Source organism: Cydia pomonella, chromosome 17 (assembly GCF_033807575.1).
Source record: "Cydia pomonella isolate Wapato2018A chromosome 17, ilCydPomo1, whole genome shotgun sequence".
NCBI lineage: Eukaryota > Metazoa > Arthropoda > Insecta > Lepidoptera > Tortricidae > Cydia > Cydia pomonella.
The window spans coordinates 2,527,983-2,549,359 of record NC_084719.1 but is presented as its reverse complement, the minus strand read 5'-3'; the positions used below and the strand labels follow the sequence as shown (position 1 = coordinate 2,549,359).

The window sequence follows — 21,377 nt, the reverse complement described above, 5'->3', positions numbered from 1 at the left end:
GCGCCGCGCGCCCGACACCACGGTGCGTACAGTGGGGCCAGCCGCCTACAACTCCTGGTGACACAACCCCGGGTGTTAGACTACGACCGCAGCGCCCGCGACATACGCATGGAGCGCCGCGCGCCCGACACCACGGTGCGTACAGTGGGGCCAGCCGCCTACAACTCCTGGTGACACAACCCCGGGTGTTAGACTACGACCGCAGCGCCCGCGACATACGCATGGAGCGCCGCGCGCCCGACACCACGGTGCGTACAGTGGGGCCAGCCGCCTACAACTCCTGGTGACACAACCCCGGGTGTTAGACTACGACCGCAGCGCCCGCGACATACGCATGGAGCGCCGCGCGCCCGACACCACGGTGCGTACAGTGGGGCCAGCCGCCTACAACTCCTGGTGACACAACCCCGGGTGTTAGACTACGACCGCAGCGCCCGCGACATACGCATGGAGCGCCGCGCGCCCGACACCACGGTGCGTACAGTGGGGCCAGCCGCCTACAACTCCTGGTGACACAACCCCGGGTGTTAGACTACGACCGCAGCGCCCGCGACATACGCATGGAGCGCCGCGCGCCCGACACCACGGTGCGTACAGTGGGGCCAGCCGCCTACAACTCCTGGTGACACAACCCCGGGTGTTAGACTACGACCGCAGCGCCCGCGACATACGCATGGAGCGCCGCGCGCCCGACACCACGGTGCGTACAGTGGGGCCAGCCGCCTACAACTCCTGGTGACACAACCCCGGGTGTTAGACTACGACCGCAGCGCCCGCGACATACGCATGGAGCGCCGCGCGCCCGACACCACGGTGCGTACAGTGGGGCCAGCCGCCTACAACTCCTGGTGACACAACCCCGGGTGTTAGACTACGACCGCAGCGCCCGCGACATACGCATGGAGCGCCGCGCGCCCGACACCACGGTGCGTACAGTGGGGCCAGCCGCCTACAACTCCTGGTGACACAACCCCGGGTGTTAGACTACGACCGCAGCGCCCGCGACATACGCATGGAGCGCCGCGCGCCCGACACCACGGTGCGTACAGTGGGGCCAGCCGCCTACAACTCCTGGTGACACAACCCCGGGTGTTAGACTACGACCGCAGCGCCCGCGACATACGCATGGAGCGCCGCGCGCCCGACACCACGGTGCGTACAGTGGGGCCAGCCGCCTACAACTCCTGGTGACACAACCCCGGGTGTTAGACTACGACCGCAGCGCCCGCGACATACGCATGGAGCGCCGCGCGCCCGACACCACGGTGCGTACAGTGGGGTCAGCCGCCTACAACTCCTGGTGACACAACCCCGGGTGTTAGACTACGACCGCAGCGCCCGCGACATACGCATGGAGCGCCGCGCGCCCGACACCACGGTGCGTACAGTGGGGTCAGCCGCCTACAACTCCTGGTGACACAACCCCGGGTGTTAGACTACGACCGCAGCGCCCGCGACATACGCATGGAGCGCCGCGCGCCCGACACCACGGTGCGTACAGTGGGGTCAGCCGCCTACAACTCCTGGTAACACAACCCCGGGTGTTAGACTACGACCGCAGCGCCCGCGACATACGCATGGAGCGCCGCGCGCCCGACACCACGGTGCGTACAGTGGGGCCAGCCGCCTACAACTCCTGGTGACACAACCCCGGGTGTTAGACTACGGCCACAGCGCGTGCAACATACGCATGGACCGCCACGTGCCCGACACCTTATAGTACAGTGTGCTACCTGGCGCACAAGTTATTTGAATCGTAAAAAATAGCGCCAGCTTTCAGAATAGAAACAAATTTTCTTAAATTTTATATATCTTATTCCATCAATGACTCGTTGAAGTTGGGACGCGACGGCCAGGGCTGTCAGCAACGCTGCTTTCTGGACGTCCACTGTTTAGGGGAACATCGACAAGAAAGAAGAAGGAGTCAAACGTGTAGCTTTATTTTTGACAGAGTATTTAATAGTTGCATTGATATTCCAGGTGGGCGACCTGGTGATGTACAACACGCGGCGCGAGGACTCCGGCAACTACTCCTGCGCGCCCTCCAACCTGGACTCCGCCTCCGTCGTGCTCCACGTGCTCAGCGGTCAGTAGCCCCGCCTCATGTGTACCGCACAAGCAACAAACATGGATAGAGATGGTTTCAAAAAGGCGAACAAGAGGCAGGAGCTAGCTCGTCAGAATTAGTGCGGTACCGCACCGCTGGACCCAACTATTTGACGATGTATCCCAAAATGATTTGTGTAGTGTGTATTACAAAGATCGAAGGCATCGTAAAATATTGTACCTACAAGATTCGTCCTAAGGGTCCCGAAGTTTTAATTCTTATATGGTGAGCGTTCCAACTGAATACTTAGCGACCGTCGCCAAGTATTATTTTGCCCGGAGAGTGTCAAGCTCTGGCGGTTCCGCTGCCGGCTCCCTGACACTGCGGGATTTTATAATGCATCGCAGACATAATGTGGTTTATCTACACACATATCATAAACCCTGTATGGTGCTTTCAAAATCCATAAATAATGCCGAGCATTCAAATCAAAAGCCCCTGCCTCCACACGATATCCAACCTAAAGCAAGGAGCTCTAAACACTATGTTCAAATGATCATCTATTTAAAAACTTAAACCAACACTTAATGGACAAACAAGGCAAATAATACCGTTCTCAGATCAGGTTAAGTACCTAGGGTCACTTTCGACAAAAAGTTCTCCCTAGAAACCCTAGAAATTTAACACAAAAAAGAAAATGAAAAAATGGCCATGTGGTCATGCTGTCGAATAGTAGGAGCAAGATAGGGCATAAAACCCATTTTTTTTAACTTTATGGTTTACTATGGATTACTATGTGGTTATACACAGTGGTAGTGAGGCCCATAATCACCTACGCCTCCGCAGCCTGGTGTAACAAAACCAGCCAAATGACGGCAATAGAAACTTTAAACAGCCTGCAACGCACGGCTTGTTTAACAGTAAGAGGGGCCTTCTCTTCGACATTGGGAGCGGCCCTAGATGCACTGCTGGACATGCTGGACTCCACTTGCAGTTGCAAAAGGAAGCCAAGCAGTGCGTGTACATAATATGCGCACTAATCAGGCCAAAGTGGCGCTCTCAAGCATTAATCAAACTCAAGGCCTGAGATTTTTCGAATAGAACTCTTAGCATGCCCACTGATGACAAGCAGACCGAATGTAATTTTAACAAACTGTACACATTAGAAATACCTCCTAGAGACAAATGGACCAATGATCAAATGTATGTCGAGGAACCACAACACAAAGCCACATATGGTACACGGATGGTTCCAAGAAAGGCAATGATGTAGAATGTGGGATCTATGGTGAGAGATCTAAGCTCAGAGCTAGCGACAGCATGGGCAGATAGGCCTCAATCTTCCAGGCAGAAGTCTTCGCTATCAACAAATATGCGGAGATAAACCTGGATAGAAACCTAAGACACCAACAGATCTACATCAACTCTGACAGCCAGGCTGATCTGCTGGTACTAGAATCCCTTCAGTCAAACTCAAAACTAGTCCAGAATTGTAAAACAAACCTAAATGCACTGGCTTACTCTAACAAATTCACACTTAGATGGGTACCAGGGCACTCCGACATTAACGGAAATGAAGAAGCGGACGAACTTGCTAGGAGCGGCGCAGACACACCCCTGGTCGGCCCAGATCGATTCTGTGGAATCACAAAACAGGACGCATATTCTCTGCTCAGCAACAGAAAAAACGAGAGCAATCGACTGGTCGAAATTCGTCAAAGGATAATAACACTCGAAAGCTCTAATCAAAGGGTTCAACGGCAAAACTGCTAAGGAGCTTCTAGGGCTCAAAGTCATAAAATCTGCGCGGTGACGAGAATATTGACTGGACAAAATATCTTTATCTTTAGTATCTACTTAGGGCGACATGTATTGCAACCCTATGACGTACAGAACATTATGAGTTGAGATGACGTTTTATTCGAAATGAAATGTCAATTGCAAACAATTTTCACAAATCTCGCATGATCGTTGGTATCGAACGTTATGTCAATCGACCCCAAATTCTAGTTTGTCTCTGAATTTAAAAAAAACTAACCTGCCTGAGAAAAGGTGTCATTTATGGAGTGTGGAATTAAGAGGAGTGGCATCTCTTATGGTAGAACTGTTGCAAAAGTGTCCAGCTGTCAGCTATAAATAATAGTTCCAAATCTCTCCAGAGTAGCGCTAGAGTAGCTAAGAACCTAGGCGTTATTGACGGAGTTAATTGCGCTGTCTATGATTTGAATTTTTTGTTCAAGTACTCTAGATATTGTAGCGCCACCCATTTAAAGTTTTTTGATGACACTTTTTGGTTCCTTATCTCCACCTTCCGTAGTGTCATTTACCGCCATTTGACGTACACTTTATCTTTTAATTAGTTTGTTAGTATAAAGCAAAATTTTCGAATAAAATAAGCGATAAAGATATTTCGGAAAGGCCATCTCATATCCGCAAGTGTCACCAGAGAGCAACGATGCCCCAATGTCGGTTGTAACACGTGGTTAGGGAATACATCATAGTATTAATAATGTGTGTAGATAATTTTAATAACAAAAATTTCGTGACACACGGATATAATGACAAACGAGTCACTCACGTCCTGACGACACTCCTCGGTAAGGAGTGAAACATGTCGAGTGTTTTACGACTTAAAATATACGCGAGTGATCTATGTTTTATATATTTCATATTCGTGTAGATACAATAGTGTGGGTATGTAACTGTACATAATTAGGCATTAAAACACTCGTGTGGTCCTTTTAAGAAACTCACTCCGTTCGTTTCTTAAACTTACACTCGTAGTTTAGTGCCTTTCATTATGTGGCAGTCACATAAACTACTATTGTAGTGATTAGTTTTAAGATATATTTTTTATAATATGTACGCAACCTTTAAGGTATTTATCTAATATGGAGCCTGAAATAAAAGTTTTTCATGGATTTATTAATAAATGATGATTAAATGCGTGTGGCAGGCGAGCAACCGGCGGCGATGCAGCACGGCAACGCGGCGGCGCGGCGGGCGGGCGCCGGCGGGCTGGCGGTGCTGGCGGCGGCCGCGCTGCCGGCCGCGCTGCCGGCCGTGCTGCCGGCCGTGCTGCCCGCCGTGCTGCCGGCCGCGCTGCCCGCCCCGCCCGGCCGCCGCCTGCTGCTCGCCGCGGCGCTCGCGCTGCTGCTGCCGTGAGTACCCGCGCCTCATCACTGCACTGTACGAGGAGGGGAGGGGGGAGCTCCAACTTGTACTCCTTATAGAGATGCCCACATTTTCTGTCTGATAGAAGTGCCTTAGTTTTGATGATCGGTCAGTCAGTGCTGAGTGAGTGACAAAATTAAGAAACTTTGACTAGTTATAATTCCTGAACTACTGGTTCAAATTGAATGAAATTTGAAATATACTGTGTTTATACAATGCCTGCTTCGTTACTGAAAATTCAGGCTTCTAGTTTTATCCATAATGAATATCTAGGGGGGGGGGGGGGGTCAAAATGGCCTCATGTGCTTCGAGAAAAGGATGGTACGACCGTGGCGCTTTGTTACTCGCCTTCTCGTGTAGGCCCATAAAAACATTTTTTTCTAGTTTTTATTTTACTACTTTGTCGGCGGGACTGATTTAATGTATATCCATGCCAAGTTCCAGCTTTCTAGCACTAATTATCATTTATCACGGAGCAAAGCCGCGGATGGACAGACGAACACGGCGAAACTATAAAAGTTCTTAGTTGACTACGGAACCCTAAAAAGAACTATATTCATCTTTACACTTTTTTTCTAAATAACAGTACTTTTTGGAAAAAAATATATTATTAACAAAAACTGAATACTCTATTTTTGTTTACAACACTAACGTACAATAACGTCAATAACAAGGGTTGGCCGAACTGTTATTATTGTAACAACAAGAAGGTATACTCGTAGAGGGAAATGCTTGGAACACAATTTTTGACTTCGTAATTTTTTTTGGACTAGTTAGGAAGTGAACATATCTAAAGTCCCCGGCCGTAGCCCTTGAGCTGGGTAGGGGGAAAGAGGGAGGTTTGAAGGAATTGAAGGTCCCATTTTTCGGTTTTTCACTTAATATATCTTGGAAACTGTGACTTAGCGACTTGACTACGCGACACAAAACGAAAGCTAATTAAATTTGCTAGATTTTTCTGTATCTTGAATAGTTTTCCTTTCTTGGAAGTTATTTGGGGCTCTCACTATGTCTATATTGTCTATGGACATTGACATTGACACTATTCCGAAGCCGAAAAACATATAAACTTTAAAATATCTTTTTTAAACTCCTCTTCACGCTTAAATCGCTTAACCGATTTAGTTGAAATTTGGCATAGAGTTATTTTGAGTCCTGAGACAGGACATAAGATAGTTTTTATCTCAAAAATCATCCTTTAAAGGAGGTGTGGGGGGAATTCAGCTTTTTCACCGAAGCTGTATTTCTGAGGTTACTGCTTATATTTAATAGGTTTGAAGTCATGTATGGTGTTGGCGCAACCTAAGTACTCCTACGAAGACCGGTTGACGACACATGACGTCACACACATACGTCACGGCTCCCCGCTCCGTGTACCTACATCAGACTGCACCATACAGCCGAACCGGCTACACATAGTTTTATAGATTATCAAAAATACATAAACGTTACTGTATATAGTTATTAAGTTAATAAAAAATACGATAGTACTATCCTGGAGTTCTTCATCAGAAGAGTTTAATTTGAGGAGTATATCGAACATATGGTATAATTTTCAACTAAATCAAAATTCCCAAATTTCATCTAAATCGGTTCAACTTGTATTGAATCCCCATACAAACTTTCACCCCACAACCACAAAAAAATATTTTGGTTATAAAAACTTATCTTACGTCCTGTCTCGAGACTCAAACTATATCTATACCAAATTACAACGAAATCGGTTCTGCGGTTTAAGCGTGGAAAGGAGTTACAATTCTTTTTTTAATTTTGTTTTTACTTCGGAATGGTGTCAATGTGATACGGTTATTCTACGAATTATTTGTGATATTTTGACATACGACATATACCCATCAGTGTTTTTTTTTAATCATTAATTGTTTCTATGGAAAAAGCATAAAAACCAAAGTCAACATTTTAAGGATTATTTTTTATTGAAATGGCCTGAAATTCATAAGTTAGCATAACAATCCAGTATTTACCCATTAAAACCCATTTCAATCAAAAAAATGTTGACGTGACGGGTATATGTATTTTGCCAAAAAAATCACAAATAATTCGTAATAAAACCGTCTGCGAGGATATTACTGTATTTGTTGTGGTTCTTGAGATATTTTGATTTATTGTTCCGGCTCTATACATTGTTTTTGAAAAAAAATCATAACTACTATTTTCAACTCAAATCGTCTGAAACTTATAGGTATAACTTAGCATAAACATACTGGGCAAAACCCATTTCAATCAAAATATCTTAAAATGTTGACTTTGGTTTTTCTGCTTTTTCCATAGAAACAATTAATGATTTTAAAAAAACCGCACCCGTGACGGATAGATGTATAAAAAATCACAAATAATTCGTAGTATAACCTAACTAACCTGCGAGGATATTACGGTTTGTTTTGCGGTTCTTGAGTAATAATGATTTCTCGTTCCTGCTCCATTGGTTTTGAAAAAAATTCGTAACTCGACAATTTTCATTTCAAACCGTCTAAAACTCATAGGTTACCATAACAATGCCGGGCAAAATTTATTTCAATAAAAAAAAAACATAAAAATAACAACTTTGGTTTCTATGTCAATGAGAGCCGAATTTCCGCCCACAGGGGGCCGGGGACTTTTGATATGTTCACCTCCTAACTAGTCCAAACAAAGTTACGAAGTCAAAAATTGTGTTCCAAGCATTTCCCTTTAAACATTTTTTGAGCATTCGTTGCCTGACCTTTTAAGTGTTCAGGCAGAAACATGGCAGAACACTGTTGTAATTTAGGTACCTAAATAGATATTTTATCCCTGCTGGCAATCTTTTATCATTATAGTACATACAAATGATACTCATGAAATCTACAGAGTTACGCATCTCTACCTACCCGTATAAGCAAACACAAAGCCATTCGGTAAGTAATGAATGAACATTATGTCCTGATTGCAGAATATTCTGTCACGACGAAGAGCGCGAGCCGCACGTGCGACACTAGCGGCGCCCGCCGGCGCTCGCGGCGCGCCGCACTGCAGGCGCCCGGCGCTAGGAGGCCCGCACTGCCACCGCCCGCCGCGACGGCGCCCGGCGCTAGGAGGCCCGCGTCGACTGCGCCCCGCCTCGAGGCGCCGCGCCACACGTCCACTTACATTACTTATTGTACATTTCGATACTTCGAGGGTGTGAAAGTGAAAGGACGCTATAGCTATACCCTTGTACATTGTACATATTACGTCTACTATATTAATGAAGTAATATAAATATAACAGCCGCCGGGCCACCGGCAGACATCGAACTTTACATATTTTCAGGATTTGTTAACAGTACAAACTAAAGGAATTGTGTTGCGTGTGTGGGTTATTCACTCCGGCCCGCTCCCGTGACGTCACTGAAAACACCTGACCTGATCACCCGGGGGGCTAGGATGGGCGAGCTTTTCTGTCGTCGTAGCTGTCGCTTTCTGATAAATATAAACATGAGAGTGGCGCAAGACATGATAGTCGATACAATGCAACCCTTAAATTATATTTCATAAAATCATCGTAAATTTTTCCTAGGTTCTCCAGGTGATTGTGACAAAATGTATTGATACCTTAGGTGTCTCAGTGACTGACAGTCAAGCATATATGGACAGCCATTTTATTTTGACTCTGTGTAAATATAGTAAACAGTGAAGGGTCGACGGGCCGCAGTGGGCCGCCGTAGTCCTTTTGCGTACAAAAGCCCTGTAGTACCTTCTTTACTAAACTCCAACTTAAAGGTACTAACGAGCATCTGGCCAGCTAATCATTCAAAAATCAATCAGTCAAGCTTTCATTTTTAAGTTACGTCATAACATTGATGTAGATAAAAAATAAGTAGTAAGCTGGCTTGAACTGTCTGAAATGACGACGGCGGCGTCTTATGTTCTTTACGTTATCCCGGGTCGTAAGTAGCAGTTTACCGCATGTTACGGCAGAAAATTCTACTTACGAACCAAAGGCAAACGTAAAATTGTATACAAATCACAAGCATAATAAAGAAAGCTTCAGATCGCAAGATCATTCTGCTTGTAGTAATACATGCGTTCTGAAGCGTTCTTTGTTGCAATGCCAGTATGTATGTATTACCGTTAAACAGTGGAGTTTCGTTACACTGTTACTGCCTCACTTGTAAATAATTAATGATAAGGATACGAATAAAGATGAGATCGTTGAAACATTCAGCAGTGTATTCATTGCCATCATGGCCCGATCTAGGAATCGATCCCGGCCCGATCTGGCGACCTGATAGGTCTCTCAGGTGCAAATCCACGTAAAAGCAAATGTGATGCAAATATGTATTCGCGTATAAGTAGCGCAGGTAGTATGTATAAGTTATTTCAGAATTCGTTTTTATTTTTGTAGCTCTTTTGTTTAAATAACTACAGACTGAGGGAGAAGGACAGTTCCCAGCAGTAGCTAAGCGGACGAGTTTTGAAAACGACCTATACTCGCTCTGATGGTTTAAAAAAGTAGTGTTTTGTTTATTTCGAGCACCTCGCCCACGTGATTACTTCTGCTGCGGATTATGCAAGCAGTTTTTATTAATTTCCAAATTCATTAACGATGATTCACGCTAAAATAGTCCGGATTCAGGCTGATGCGTCATCTGAAGTTTTGGTTTTCTATATAACCGATAATATATCGGATACCTCGGTTCTGACCCAGACCGTTTTTAGCCATCTTTAATCAAATATAATATAATGTTGATAATAGTTCTGAGCAAATTTAATCATTAATCATCAGTAATCATTTTACATTTGCAAAGAACTACTATATTATAACAATAAAAAATTTGGTAGCACTGAAAATACTTACGATCATTTCCAACGAAGTTTAATAATAAATATTTAAAAAGATTTAAGATATGAAACTTGCACTTCAACGTTGTACAACGTATATAGATCAGATCATTCAACAACACATTTAAATATCTGAATATTAGGAACAACAATCATCACTTCTATAAATAAGCTCGAAATACAAGTATGAATTAGTTATTAGAAATACCCAGGTTCGAGATAAACCATTTTTAAACGGTGCGTCCTCCCAAGGCACTACAACTACACTCACCAATCTATACTTTTATGCGCCTCTATATGTGCGCTATGTATACAAGATTTGTTTAAATGTGTGCGTGGAGCTCGGCCACCAATTTGTGTCAAAAGCCTTTTTATCTTAATAAACAAGGTAAGCTACCTGATAAATGGCTATCAGTTTCAAGCTGTCACTTAATTTTCTACTTATTTAATTGCCAATTTCTTCCAATTTAGATTTTTACCGCGTTTCGATTGTGATAACGCTGTAGTTGTATTGGGCAGGAGCGCAGTTTAAATATAATTTATCTCTACTATTAGGTACCTTGATTGGCAAATAATCAGAAACACATCACAACGGGTATGAAGTAGAAGAGAAATTCGGGATAGTTGCATTTGAAGCGCGACAATGAACATCCGCCCGACATTGAGAGATCAAAGATTACGTAAGCGTAACTATTAGGCCTGGACATATCTGAAATAAAAGAGGCGTTGATATTTTAATAACTTTGTATGTACACTATTCTATGTACACGTTTATATGTGTAATTTATAATTGCATAGGATTTGTTAAGGTGCAGTGCGTTCAGAGAGCAGAGTTTAAAAAAAATCGTAGTAGCGCTTTTTTAGATCATAATGATGTTTACCAAAAAATATAAATAGCAATCTTGAGGCCTTTCTCTAGTAACTTCATCAATTTGAAACCCCAAAAAATTACGGACGTTGTCTATAATGCACCATTAAAAAAACTGCAATTATTTAAGCAAAAACATTAATAACATGAAAATTGCTTCTAAAAACGCGTAATATTATTTAGATCTAATAACTCGTCGACTCCTTTTTTTGTTATAAAAAGCAATTATATACGCGATTCAGTGCACCCACGCCCATCCGCTCAGTGCTCAGCGAGCTGCTTTCGGAGAAGGACCTGAACTCCCTGCACCTTAATCAACCAGGAATCAGCAAGTCTGTCGTATTCACGTTTCCCTCTGGGTCGGGCTCGGGTCTAGCCCGCGGGTAGTAGACAAGGATACAGAATAGACGCACTTGGTAAGGATCACTCTCCAAGCCCCAGCAGGTCTGCCGTGTCCACGTTATCTGGCGCCGGGTTGGGGAGGAGCTCGGCCCGCGCGGTGCGCAGATGCCGACGCAGCGCGCGCCGGACGCCGTAGTTCGGGAGTAACCGCGCGCTGCGGAGACGCCGACCCGACACGCCCGATACCGCTCCCTCTGCAATGTATAATTACAAAATAAGATCTTATTTTTCTTAAAGACCCAATTGAAAATAGTTTAAGGTTGTAGAAAGCTGCATTTTCTATTTGAAGGCAGGCCATGATACAACACTTTTAAAAGACAATCAGTTTCTTTGATAAGATGTTTTTTTTGTTACCGCCACTCGAATTGAATTATTTCAATAGTCCCTTGAATGTTGTCATCATCAAGGCTCGGAACAGGCATATAAAATATCGGTAAATACCGGTTTGTTTCTGTTTCCTCCGAACTTTTAATAACTTTATTGTAACCTAAAAAAAACCGGTTTATTCGACGAGTGGCCTGGTGGTGTGCCACGTAAACATAGACACCGACATAGGAAGAAACCGGTTTATTAATGATACAGGAGGCAAACGAGCAGACGGATCACCTGATGGAAGTGATTACCGCCGTCCATGGACACCTGCAACACCAGAGCAGTTGTAAGTGCGGTACAGGCCTTTAAGATGGGAGTACGCTCTTTTATTGAAGGTTTGAAGGTCATATCGGTCCGGAAATACCGCAGGCGATAGTTCATTCCACAGTTTAGCTGTGCGAGGCAGAAAATTTCTGGAAAAATGTACAGTTGAGGACTGCCAAACTGGACTGTCTAAGTGGTGAGGATTGAAATGTTGTCGCGTAGGGCGATGGCGAAAAGAAGCGGCAGGGATTAATCCAAACAATTCCTCGGAGCACTGTCCGTTATACATGCGATAGAAAATTGCTTATTGCTCTAAGCCGATGAATTTGACAAGAACTGTTCTCATAAATTCCGGTTTAAAAATAACGTTTTTTCGAGGGAAGCCGAAATTCAAAGGTTTTGCGGATTTGCGCCAAGTACACGATAACGGTTTGGAAATTGATCCGGTTTCTGAGCCTTGGTCATCATTTTTGCCAACGCACACTTGCGTGCTAAAATAATTACCTTGGGTCACCCAAGTGGCTCGCTTCTTTTTGTTGTGTTTGAGAATATTAATTTGGGATTGGGGAGTCGTTATTTAGTGCACTACATTTTTTATAATTACTTTTCATATATTATAGTTCAATATATCGTTATTGTCAATAATGTAATAAATGACTTACTACCGTAATAGCTAATTAACTGCATACATAATGTTATTATTAATATAAGGTCATATTTACACTTCGTCTAATATACATTTCCATAATTATTACATACTCTAAAGCATATTATTTGTTTTAACAAGTGACATTACATAATTTTTTTGTGTGCCATAATTAGTTGCATGACATAAATGGGTTAGGTTAGGTTGGAATTTTCTTACCTTGGAATTACCTTCCTAGCAAAAGCGGTATTTCACGCCGAAACAGCTTCTCTTCCTATACCAAGTATAACACGTCCGCTCACACACGGTGCACAGGTCCGCTCGTGCATGGAATACTGCTGCCACCTATGGGGTGGGTCACACACGGTGCACAGGTCCGCTCTTGCATGGAATACTACTGCCACCTATGGGGTGGTTCCTTATCAGCTGGCAGCCCTGGACTCGATAGACCGCCGGGCTCATAGACTCTTTGGCGATGACCCATCTATCAAGCTAAAGTTACAGAGCCTTGAGCATCGCCGTCAAGTTCTATCAGATACATTTCGGGGAGTGCGTACAGGAACTGCACGACCTGATCCCACCTTCCCCTTTTTATCATCGGACAGGGGCGGGAAACGAATGCACCCGTATGTGGTAAACGTTCCATTTGTTCAGTACGAATCGATTTGGTCCCTCTTTTTTGGTACGGATGGCTAAAGAATGGAATGCGCTCCCGCTATCTGTATTCCCTGATAAATATGACCTAGGTCTTTTTAAAATAAAAGTGAATATGCTACTACTGAACCGGTGAGCTCCATCTTAGGCTCTGTCTTCACTTTCCATCAGGTGTGACTAGGGCCAATCGCCGATCAGTTTATATAAAAAACCGGTCAAGTGCGAGTTCAAATTAAGTAGAGATCATAAATAGCTTTGGAATATACAATTTGAGTTCTTTCAAATGATACATACTCCACTTGACCTAGTCACTAGACTATGAAATTTTGCACCCCTTCATATTGGGCATTTTCCATAGTTCAATTCAATGTATCCGCGTTAGCGTCGTTCATAACTATTCCAAATTTCAAATCGATAGCTTAAGTAGTTTTTGAGATATTTAGCGATGTGACAGACAGACAGACGGACGAACGGACAGACGCAGTCGCACCATAAGGGTTCCTTTTGTAGCTTTTTGGTACGGAACCCTAAAAAAGAGGGTTAGGCTAGGTTAGAACTTCCCCAGGGGTCCCTAACTCATACCCGCGGCCAGGAACCATTCGTGCGCGGCGCCTCGCTCGTAGGTCAGGCCGTCGGCCGCGCGCGCCGGCGACCACAGCAGGCGGTGCGACAGCGGGCAGAGCAGCGCGTGCGGGGCCGAGTCTTCCTGTCAATCATTTACTGCCTTCAGCAAATGCCAGAGACAAAGCTTCGAACACAGATGGGACACCTAAAGCCCCGTGGGTTCAGGTTCCTCTCTCGCTCTCACTGAGCGTAAGCATGAGCGAGGTGGCTGGGCGTGCCCGGGATCACGGATATCATGTTTTTGAATTTTAATCTTTTGTTAGTTTTAACAAAAAAAGAAATCAATGAGTTTGATCAAAAATAAATTTGCGTATTTTTAGAAGCAATTTCCATAATGTTACGTTCAGAATTGTGTACCTTACTTACTGTGCACTTTGCCCGGGGACATTGTAGGTGCTTGGGACCCAAAAAACTAGTTTAAAAAATCCCTTGAAGACGTATCTCTTGGATACTCCATGATAATTGTTCCCGTATGAAGTATCCAGGTCAAACCTACCTACTTCACTTTTACAATAATTATAATTGTATATTCAGTGACCACCACCTCCACCACACCACACACACTGTTACCAGAATATTTACAGTTAAACAAATGTACTTTTATGGAATGTCGTTATTACATACAAGGTATTTACTAACAAAAAGAGTGGGGATCCGGTTAAGTCAATCCGCATATTTAGTATCATGTTCTGACTAGGAAAAAGCAGAAGAAAATTTTGCCGAATATACCTTTAAACGGATCCCCACTAATTTTGTTACATCCGGTGTATATTAATATTAATTAATACCTTCTATTCTAATAGTCGGTATTCTCGGAAGTTCAGGTGGCAGGTGGTGACGATAGCAATCGTCAAAAGCAATTCTTGGGATTATGTTGCCTACTAAATGCTACCGCTGAAGAGCCCGAGCTCTTAGGATGCAACCAGAAAATCTGAGAAGCGGAGTATTATGGATGGGGTCATACCGCAGCTGGATCAGGCAGCCCTCGCCTTAGCCAACGTAGCTCGCGACGAAGCCTCGCGCGTGGGGGTTCGTCTTCTGCCTCCGACTCCAGCGCTAAGTCTTCATCCTCGTCCAAGTCGGAGTCCGCTGAATCTGCAATTACACAAATACGAATAAAGTAGGTACACGGTACATACAGACCTCAGCCACCTCAGGCCAGGCATTAAAAAATCAACTGCCGCCCCATTAATGGACAATAGTAGGTAAGGTCTCGTTGATTGGTAAAATATAAGAATTTCACATGTCAGCAATTAAAATAGTTTGTCCAAGAATAGTGTTAAGTAAGGTGAAATTAAATGTAAAATTAACAATCATTTAATTGAACTACATTACATTAAAATAAAAAATACTAATACTAATAAAAATTTCCAGTTTAAATTATCAAGTAATTCGGATAGAATTAAAATCATACATTAATATTATTGATGTATGATTTTAGCTTAGCATCTCTGCAAACATTTGTTTGCATGTATGTAGGGGTGCCAACTTGCTAAGCTAATGATTTTGCTGACTATACATACACAAGTTGCTAAAATATGTAGGAACCATTTTCAGCAGCTGCTATCAGCAACGGCGTTTTTGCCACGTGAGCCACGTGGTCGCTCAAACTTAAACATTTATTTAGCAATCAGGCCACGATGGCACATTTACACATCTACATAGGTGCATTTTATATACAAGAAGTCTATAAATAAATCTTGAACAATTATACGTAAAATGGAATTACATGTAGTAGAAATATAATCACTCAGAATTGTGTAAAGTATCTAAATATTACGTATAAAAAATTACACAAGAAACACTATAAAAAAATGAAGTAAATAAAAATTAAAACTTTTAATTTATTATTAATTATTATAGATTTAGATTTAGATTTATTTATTACACAACATACGATTGCATTACAAATTACATTCATGTCAATTTATATGAATCTATATTGTGATTGTCAAAAATAAATTCTAATAATGACAAAAAATAACATCATAATCCAGATAGCAACAATTAATAAATGGAAATGTTCACCTGAAAAGGATCGTCAAGTCAGAATTTATTGAAAAACAATAATAAAATAAAAATGAAATAGAATCAAGAAACAAAAACAATGTCAAATATGCAAAAATAAGTTATATAGTTATGTCAAAAAATTCACTAATTGAATATAATGGGTTCTCCAGCAAAAAGTTTCTCAATCGACGCTTGAAAATCGAATCGGATGTTTCCGTCCTTATTTCTGCAGGTAATCGCTCATAATAGGTCGGACCGATGACACGCGGGTTCTTTGCTGCAAGTGCCATGCGACGTGGAACTGTTCGTAATCGACCAGTAGATCTAATGTTTATGCCAGATACCACAACGCGTTTAAACAAAGATAAGTTATTTCTGACATACATAATAATTTCGAATAAATACAATGAGCATAATAATTGCATAATATATATTAATTGCATGTAAAAATACGCAAGTAAGTATAACGGGTTAGCACTGATTGACTAACACGTTATTTTCTCGCGGATTAGCAAAGTAATATTTCTTGTTTTAATGAGTAGTGCGTCATTATTTTGTGCGTTACGAAAAGGTCCCTGCATGAATGCCTTGGCTTCACACCCGCTAGCGTTCGTATTGCCTGTTTTTGCATAATGAGCACTCGATTGGCATCCGTAGAGTTTCCCCAAATGAGTACACCATACGTCATTAGCGAGTGGAAGTGAGCATAGTAAACCGATTTTAATGAAATGTACGAAATAAGGGGTTTCAACTTCCGTAACGCAAACACTGCACTACTCAATCTACTGCACAGTTGGTCAACATGGCACTTCCAGTTAAGATTCGAATCCAACACAAAGCCAAGGAACTTCGTTTCATTACACAATGGCATAGAGCAGTTTACTATACATGGGGGCACCGTAGTTGTCCGTCCAGAGAACATCATTACATTAGACTTGCTGACGTTAAGGAGTAATCCATTTGCAGTAAACCACCGTTTTAACTGCCTACATGCCTCGTTGATATTCTCGCCAAGCTGTTTGTATGTTTGCGCGCTGATTATGACCGTAGTGTCATCTGCGTACAGTACTGACAGCCCGGCGGTGATGGCTGATGGGAGATCATTGGCGTAGGCTAGAAACAAAGTATTTCCAAGGGCTGATCCTTGGGGAATGCCTAATTTGACATGGCCAATGTCGGACTGGAACCTTTTTCCATTTGACAATACTTTAACCTGTTGTCTCCGGTCCGACAAAAATGATGCAATTAAGCGATGCGCCGTACCCGTCACGCCGTAACACTTTAACTTATCCAATAGCATTGGGTGACTTATCACGTCGAATGCTTTAGATAGGTCACACATAATACCTTATAGTGACATTCGTTTTATAGTGTATAATAATACTAACCATTTATTTAAGCTTTATTTGAATTAACGATAGTGATCTCAGCTGGTCTTTAAATAAATGAAATTTACTTGAGTAAAAAAAAGTGGCAACGTGGCAAATACTTCCGTAGTCGAGCACGCGCAATAAGTCGGACAGCGAGTCATCGAGGAGCCGCGCACCGGTGAGCTCTGCGCCGAGCGCCGCCGCCAACAACGCCGTCCCCGCTTTACGTCCCACGTGAGCCACGTTCGAACTACTTCGAAAATTACCGTAGTCGAGCGCGCGCATCAAGTCCGGCAGCGCGTCATCGAGGAGCCGCGCGCCGGTGAGCTCTGCGCCGCGCGCTGCCACCAGCAACGCCGTCTCCGCTTCACTGTCCCACAGGTGCCCTACAAACAAACATGCCAAATTTATATTTAAGATACGCCAAATATTAGTCCTAGATACGATCTGGATTGAATATGTGTCGAATCGGGCCGTAAATATAGAACACTTCTGTATTGGCCGTTTATGGTCGCTAAATCATTTCAGCCTAACTAACCCGAAGATCACGGAACACACGCTCTAAGCGAGCACGTTCGACGCTAACGCCTAACATTAGTTAAATCATATCCATGTACACTATTAGAGCGCACGCACAAAAAAATGATCTATCGAGCAAACATTATAGTGATTTTCATTAAGATTAACTGCTTTATGGAATATCAACACATGTTTGAAAACAGTAACGTTTACAATTTGAACATTTCTAAGTATTTAAAGAAAATAAACGAACAGTCACTACATTTTAGCTACTCAAAATAATAAAATTTACTGTCGTGTCCTATAGGCTCATATGGAATTACTTAAAGTATTAAACGTTAATACGATTTTTAATTGTTTTAAATGGTTTATTTTATGAGTGCGTTTTGTGATCGAAGCATAAGGGTTTAAGATGAAAGTGGCCACTTTTATAGAGCAGTATTACCAGGAACTCTAGTGACGTGCTCCTGGAGCCAGTGACGCACGCCGGCAGCGCTCCACCAGCGCGCGTCGAGCGCTTCCTCTTCGCTCTCATCCGCCGCACTTTCCAGCCCCGCCGGCAGCCTCCACAGCGCCACTTGCCCCTGCAGTCATACAGTCAAAAGATTGTACATAAACAACTTTTTTTAAATATACACTTATTCAAATTTTAGACCAACAGATCTGATGGCGGGATGCCAGTGTGTTGCGTATATTTGAGCCAGATACGATTTGAGGCGGTTATTTTATAACTTTAATTATTATATTGAGTTTGCGCGCGCATGCGATCGCGAATGGGTGTGTGAGTGCGCGTTCTATGCGTAGCGAAATGGCTTCAAAGACGTTTAACGTCTTGTGCGTTAATTGTAACCTGTGTGTATCTGAACTGTTGACTTATGTACAAAATAAGACGGGTTTGATGGACAATGAAAGCATGAAACGGTTTGTCTATCTGCTTTTAATCAGGCAGAAATTAGTGAGGCGAAAAGATTGCTTTTTGACGCCTTAAATGAGACAGGAAGGAAGAAAATATCAAGAAGAAATGTGGGAAAAACAGAGAGGGACCTAGAAGATATAATGCTAGTGTTCAGAGAGGTAGATAGTGAGTTAATTCCTACGTTTGTGGCCAGAGATTTAAGCAAGCTACCGGCCGTTACGTTTGATTTTTTAGACGCATCGGCTTTGTTGAAAGACATAGCTCGGCTAAAACATGAAGTACAGGAAATTAAATGCACATATGCCACTAACAAACAGTTAGAAAATCTGGAAAGCAAGTGGAATGAAGATAAATATGCAGCTCTAGTGCGCGGGCAAGTGAATGTTAATACAAAACGCGGTGCTTATTTGTTAAACAGCGGCCCGATGGGTATATTGTCGCTAGGCGATAGATCACCGGGCGAGTCAGGGGGCAATGACCGAGCCGGGTTGCATTCACCGTGCCAAGGTCAAGCGCCAGCGCAGATTAGTTGGCCGAATAGAGGTACAGAGCCATTAGCGCAAGCGCACGATGACGTATGCGAGTTACCGCCCGAATGTACTACGCCGGACCGGTCTAGCGAGGGAACGAAGCATGATGATGAGGCGTTCTCGACCAAGTCAACGGGCAATAAGGTTGAGTTTCCGGTGCAGCAAAATATGGACATATCTAATATGAATCATTTATTATCGGCAAAGAAACAGGTATGCGGAACGGAGCGAAATAATGATAAACAAACATTTGCGGCCCTGTTGAAAAATGGGGAGCAATGGAAACCGCAAAAAGTTGACGAGGAATGGCAAAAGGTTCAAAGAAAAAAACTTAAGAACAAATTTATTGGGTCTAAGGGTAATGCGGAACCTACCATTAATCTAAAGTTTAAAGCGGCTGAGGATAAGATACCTTTGTTTATATACAATGTGCATAAGGAAGTGTCGGAGAATGACATCAAGGAATATATTCAACATAAAACTAAAGAAGTAGTGTCCTTAGTAAAAGTGAGAACAAGGAGACAGAGGGACTATAACTCTTATAAGCTGTTCGTCTCAAGTGCAAAATTAGACATATTTATGGATGAATCTTTGTGGCCGCAGGGTGTTTATTTCAGGCGCTTTATCGTCAGGGATAGGCAAGATAAGCGGTCGAGTCAAGACTATGAGAGTGGAAATTTGGATCTTTCGAAGCGAAATGAGTAGTAGCATAACCAGAATGATAAGTTTTAACTGTAAGTCTCTAAAGCGGTCGTTAGAAGGAGTAAGGGAGTTGTGTGAATTAGCTGATGTCCTATTACTACAAGAAACATGGCTGTTGGGGCACGACTTGCCATTGCTCGGCACGGTACACAACGACTTCGCTTACACTGGGACTACGGCGGTCGACTGCGGTGCCGGTTTACTAACTGGGCGTCCGCACGGTGGAGTAGCGGTACTATGGAGGAAAAAGGCGTTTAAGGACGTATCAGTTGTGAAGTGTAGTAGTGTTAGGCTAGCGGCCATTAAGATATCAATCGCAAATACTGAGGTTCTAATATTTAGTGTGTATATGCCAGTTAATTCCCCGGAAAATTTACCGTTATTCACTGAGTGTATAAGTGAAATTAGCGCTATCAGTCAGGACAATCCCGGTATTGCGGCAGTGTACATTTTAGGGGATTTTAATGCGCATCCCGATGAGCTTTTTTGCAATGAATTATTGCAGTTTTGTGAAACACAAAAGTGGCATTGTATAGATATTGAGCTTTTGGGCGCTGACTCTGATACGTCAACTCGTTTTACAAGTGAAGCCCACGGTTGTGACAGATGGTTGGATCACTGCATTGTCACAGAGGCAGCGAGAAAAACAGTGCGAAATGTCAAGGTTGACTACGACGTGTATTGGTCCGACCATTTGCCGCTTGTAATGGAGTGTGACCTGGATAAAGTTGAGATTGTTTGCGATAGCGTGACGTCACGGAATGAGGGCGTAGTTTGGGGTGAAAGAGAGGCAGCTCAAGTGGAGCTCTACCAAGCAATCTGCCACAGTAAGTTAAAATTGCTAGACTTTCCTGCTGAGTTGACGTCATGCGCAGATAGGCTATGTAGCGAATCTAATCATAAACTAGTATTAGATAATATGCATAGTTATATAGTGAATACGCTGACGGAGGCAGCAAAAAAGTCTAGCAAGAAAATGCAGGGAAAACACTGCAGTCAGAGACAGGTGGCCGGCTGGAACAGGTACGTGGCTCATGCTCACAGGGATGCCAGGGACAAATTTCAAATCTGGGTGTCTGCCAATAGGCCTAAAATGGGGCCAGTTTACCGGGACATGTGTGAAGCCAGGAAGCTTTTTAAATCCAAGCTGAAGTGGTGTCAGGACAGGCAAGAACAAATTAAGAGTGATATTCTTGCCTCGAACCGCACAGCTCAGGATTTTAAGGCTTTCTGGAAAAACACTAATAAATTTAACAAGAAACCAGGGGTCCCTGTGAGCGTGGGGGGAGAAAGCGACAGGAAGGCTATCGCGGACAATTTCAGCAGGTTGTTTGCCGTGAGTCCCTTGCTGAGTTCAAATGTGAGTGAGGTGGGTGATGCTGAGACTGTCATGGGTGAATGCTCCCTGAGATTTACAGCTAGTGAAGTTGACAAAATCATTAAAGACATGCAAAGGGGTAAATCACCGGGACATGACGGG

The 21,377-nt window shown here is 43.3% G+C and overlaps 2 protein-coding genes across 2 annotated transcripts in view; one reads left to right on the top strand and one right to left on the bottom strand.

Annotated features, from left to right (window-relative positions):
* The window catches only part of LOC133526877 (hemicentin-2-like), a 212,865-nt gene extending 203,463 nt beyond the window's left edge, over positions 1-9,402 (top strand). Inside the window, exons 7-10 of the mRNA XM_061863707.1 lie at positions 1,981-2,086; positions 5,004-5,043; positions 5,137-5,208; positions 8,151-9,402. Coding sequence (XP_061719691.1) covers positions 1,981-2,086; positions 5,004-5,043; positions 5,137-5,208; positions 8,151-8,196 — 264 coding nt within the window. The 3' untranslated portion in view covers positions 8,197-9,402. The remainder of the gene's footprint in view (positions 1-1,980; positions 2,087-5,003; positions 5,044-5,136; positions 5,209-8,150) is intronic.
* A 639-nt stretch (positions 9,403-10,041) lies between these two features.
* LOC133527182 (uncharacterized WD repeat-containing protein alr2800-like) overlaps positions 10,042-21,377 on the bottom strand; it is a 33,501-nt gene continuing 22,165 nt past the window's right edge. The window contains exons 11-16 of the mRNA XM_061864079.1: positions 18,195-18,333; positions 17,497-17,616; positions 14,815-14,945; positions 13,809-13,932; positions 11,302-11,484; positions 10,042-10,729 (exon numbers count right to left, since the gene is read on the bottom strand). Of these exons, the coding sequence (XP_061720063.1) occupies positions 11,312-11,484; positions 13,809-13,932; positions 14,815-14,945; positions 17,497-17,616; positions 18,195-18,333 (687 nt within the window). The 3' untranslated portion in view covers positions 10,042-10,729; positions 11,302-11,311. The remainder of the gene's footprint in view (positions 10,730-11,301; positions 11,485-13,808; positions 13,933-14,814; positions 14,946-17,496; positions 17,617-18,194; positions 18,334-21,377) is intronic.